The 4,252-nt window shown below is 43.0% G+C and overlaps 1 protein-coding gene across 1 annotated transcript in view; it reads left to right on the plus strand.

The window, feature by feature from the left end:
* Positions 1-306: 306 nt before the first annotated feature.
* Positions 307-4,252, plus strand: part of LOC107105688 (39S ribosomal protein L39, mitochondrial-like) — a gene marked incomplete at its 3' end in the record, with an annotated part of 9,197 nt that continues 5,251 nt past the window's right edge. Inside the window, exons 1-3 of the mRNA XM_015405683.1 lie at positions 307-520; positions 1,965-2,171; positions 3,683-3,822. Of these exons, the coding sequence (XP_015261169.1) occupies positions 472-520; positions 1,965-2,171; positions 3,683-3,822 (396 nt within the window). The remainder of the gene's footprint in view (positions 521-1,964; positions 2,172-3,682; positions 3,823-4,252) is intronic.

Raw genomic sequence — 4,252 nt, forward strand, 5'->3', positions numbered from 1 at the left:
AGCTATCATGTAAAGTGCAAATAAAGTACAAAGTGCATGAATGCTTCGGTATGTTTCGTCGACTCTCCGCTGTCACAGCAACCCTGGCACATGTGAAGGCCTCAGAGACTACATTGCCCAGAATGCAACTGTCAGCAAAAAGGGCCCTTTCAGTTTACAGGCTTGGCGTCCTCACTATTGCCTGAAACGTAGGAGGTTTTTCCAGAGGAGAGGCGAAGGTGGTTGTTGTTGTTGTTTTAAATTGCGACTCACACAGAGTAAAACAAGAACCCAAGGGGACCTTTCCAAAGCTGTTTGGTGAGGATGCAGAGCACATTCGAGAGGAGGCATCGCTCTTGACAGCCCAACTTCTTTGCATCCGAAGAAGGGCATGAACCCAGGGGTTTCCTGGGAGCGCAGAACGTTTGAGTGCCGGCGCTCTTTTTGCAGCGTATTGCTGGAAAGAGCTGGCAGAGAGACGGACACTTGGCTATGGCTTCATTTCGGGTTGCCCGCAGACTTTGGTGGGGCTGCAGCAGGAGTAAGTGCACACCGCGCGGGGAAGGCTGCTTGGCTTTGGCTGCGAGCGTCAGAAGAAACTTTCTCCCAACGCTAATTGCGGGGAAAGGGGGTCGGCACCGCGGTCCAGCATGTGTTAGTTGCGGTTCTTAATGTGTGTGTGTAAAGCTGAGCAGGCTGTAATTCAGCCGTGTGGGGAACGCTACCTTTGCAGTTCACGCAGGAAAATCTAGGCGGTCACTAAGGTAACACAGTAGCCAACGATGCTTGACGAGTGCCAGCCTGGGAACTGGAATTAAGAATAGTCCTTCTATGTGTGAGGCTGTGCGGTATTTAGCTCCAGGTTGTGGGTGGGTGGCACCATCTTCTACTCCTTTCGGCTCCCGTAAGGGTCTTAGACCTGAGCAATCATAAGTCGATGCTGCTTTAAAAAGTTGTACTGAAATCTGATGTACTGCTGAGTATTAGTAGCTTCGATAGCCAATTGGCGGGCCTGACTCGTAGCTTTCCAATGGAGTTATTTGAAAAACTGAGGAGGGACGTGTGTGAGTGTGCGAGAGGGACAGTTGAGTTTAGACTTGCCAAACTAAGATGCAAACTAACATGATAGAGGCTTTTGCATCTTGAAGTCAGTGAAGGTAACAGTGAAAGTTTGGAGTTTGGAACTACTGATCTTTTAGAAACAAGTTTTGATTAGAGAAAGAAAATTGATGATAGTATTTTTAGTGAACATGGTATGGAGTTCCTGAGGGTAATTCTGGCCACAGTCATGATGGTGCACTTGTTTATTTACTGCATGAAATTCCAAAGGAGTAGCCAGGTTAGTCTGTTGCAGGAAGAACAAGTGTGTTGCCGTGTTTGGTGATCACCTTACATTTTCTTCTAAAGTTTTATGCATTGGCTTGGGTCCTGACTAGCATTTCTACAGGCACAAAGTTTTTTGCCTACATAGCATGGTTTTCCTGTCTCCGTCTCCCATGGTGGCTTGCCCAAGGTCATCCAGCAGCTGCAAGTTGAGGCGTGGGGAATCAAACCCGGTTCTCCCAGATTAGAGTCCACTACACCAAAATGGCTGATCCTCATGATGATGATCCTCATGTACAAAATTTGGGTGGGGGCTGCAGGGGGTGGGGGGAGTCCAGCTCCAGGAGTTCCTCTCTGCTCTCAGATCTTACAGTGTTTGAGCCGCTGAGAGTATTTCAAAATTCTGTGTGTAAAGGGCTTGGTCAGTGGAACATAAGAAACATCTGATTGTACACAATCTGAAGCAGAGTTAAACCCTTTAAATTACAACCTCTATGTAGGACTGTAAACTAATTCCACTGAACTCAAGGGCAGTTGCTCCCAAGTAAGTGTTTTCAGAAGTGGAACATTGGTAAATATATTTATTACAAACATTAATATAAGATTTATTTGTAATGTATCTAAAGCAGCTGTATATTTGATGTCATTATCTTTATTTTCAGGGTTTGTTTCAACTGATTTGGTTCCTAAACTATCAACAGCTGAGATTGCACAGATGCGCAACAAGCTCTTTGCGAAGGAAAAAGAGAGACAATTGTCTCTCTATCCACGAATTGAGAAGATCGAAGTAAAGTATGTTGGCAAATCTCACCCAGGCACTATATTTGTAATGAACAAAGGACTCTCCACACCATATACTTGTGCCATGCGTAAGTAAATGCAACAGAGTACTGGGGTTATATCACTCTTAATCTGAATGACAAATCAAGCTAACACTAATGTTATGTTGCAGAGCATAGTTGTACTGTGCTCTAATTTCATTGCCATCTCCGTGACTACATATGCCTGTGTTTTAGGGTGGATAATAAAAATTCCATGTCTACCAACTATATAGGAAAAGAAGGGACAGTATACTCTACCCACCAAACCTAGAGATATGAGATCTTGTGGGAAAACTGAAAAAAAATCAAGAGAAAATGGCTTTTTCCCTCCAGGAGAAAAATTGGAAATTTGGAGGGAGAAATTATTATGTAAAAACATTTTAAAAGTAAAAATGCTCTTTCAGAATGATTAGTTTAAATGCTTGAAAGGGAGTTTTAAAATAAGTTTGAGTCCAGTGGCTAGCACACTTCCTCAGATACCATCTGGTACAAAACTAGATCTAAGACAGAGACAGTGGTAGCTGTAGCACTGCTGTTGCATTATTATTAAGCAAGCAACGTTTTTAGGAGCTGGTGATATGCCAACTGTTTTCAAAGCAAAATGCAGAGGTTTTTTTCAGATATTTGGTCCAAATTATGTCCAACATGTTGCTCCTGCAAGGCTTAACCGCTTTTATTTCTCGCTAGTCTCAGATTCCTCCATCTTCTGAATAATGTGAAATCAACTGAGCAGTGTTTGAAAAGGATGTGTTCTGATCTGGTTGCCTCACCTCAAAAAGAATAGCCTAGAGTGGGGAAAAGACAGGAAAAGGCCACTACAATGATCAAGTGGATACAACATCTCAAGTATTTGAGGCTTTCAGTTCAAGGGGGGGGGATGTGATTAAACAGGGACATAAGTGATTTCTAGAGTGGCACATGATGTACAGTACCATCTTTATGGGGCATCCCATGCACAGTATGCATAACTAAACTAACAAGATAAAGACTTCTGCTTTCTGTATTACAATATTAAGCGTTTCTGTTTTCACCTCTTATTTATTTCTTCTTTCCCCAACATGCAAAAACTAAGACAGGTATATCAAGTTGCAGCTGTTTGTTGCTTCATTGTTAACTCTGAATATATTGGCACCTACATATATTGGCATTTATAAATATACCAAATAGTAAAGTTGTATGTGCATGCTATGCATTGTACATTACATGTTCTTAAAATAAGATTGTAAGCTTAAATTTGATGAAGAAATATTTTATATTTCACTCTTCTCCCCTTTGGGGGGGGGGGGGGGTCATTGTAGACTTCAGATCCCTCTTCACGAATCCTACAAACAGCCAAAACAAGTGATTTCCATGGTCTTCCTGTAACCCTCCAACGCCTTCTGCCCATTCTAATGGCACTGGCTTCTGGTACTATCTGATGGTAGAGGCTGAGCAGTAATGTTTGTGAACATTATATAGCTGATAATTTTAAACTGTCAGCACCAACTCTTTTGTTAAATATATGGGCATTGTGTTCATGACTACATTTTCCAATTTTTGGGTTCTTCCTCCTTCTCTAGATTTAAGTGAGTGGCACTGTAAGAAATCTGTACTCGCCCTTGTAGATGGAAAAATCTGGGAAATGTACCGGCCTTTCACTCAGTCATGCGAAATACAGTTTCTTACTTTCAAAGATGAAGATCCAGAGGAAGTGAACAAAGTAGGTTTCTGCCATTTTTTCCCAGATTGTTTTTTTAATCTCCTTTATGTTTGATTTCATTCCGATGAAATGTAGAGGATTGAAGGATCCAGGTGTAGCTGAACAATTTAATCACATTATTCTGTAGTACAGTAAACAGGGAACATGGCTGTGTTAATCTCTTGCAGGAAAAATAAACAGGCATCCTTATGTCACCTTATGGACTGGCAGATTCATTGCTTCCGCGCTTGACCCCTTCCAGTCCGGCTTCTGCCCGGGACACGGGACGGAGCCGGCTTTGGTCGCTCTGACTGACGACCTCCGGAGACAGCTGGATCGGGGCGGGTCGGCGGTACTGTTGTTGTTAGATCTGTCGGCCGTGTTTGACACGGTCGACCACCAATTACTAGTCCACCGCCTCGCCGACATGGGGATTCAGGGGCTTTCCCTA

Source organism: Gekko japonicus, unplaced genomic scaffold, assembly GCF_001447785.1.
Source record: "Gekko japonicus isolate JY-2015 unplaced genomic scaffold, Gekko_japonicus_V1.1 scaffold8080, whole genome shotgun sequence".
In the NCBI taxonomy this organism is placed as follows: Eukaryota; Metazoa; Chordata; class Lepidosauria; order Squamata; family Gekkonidae; genus Gekko; species Gekko japonicus.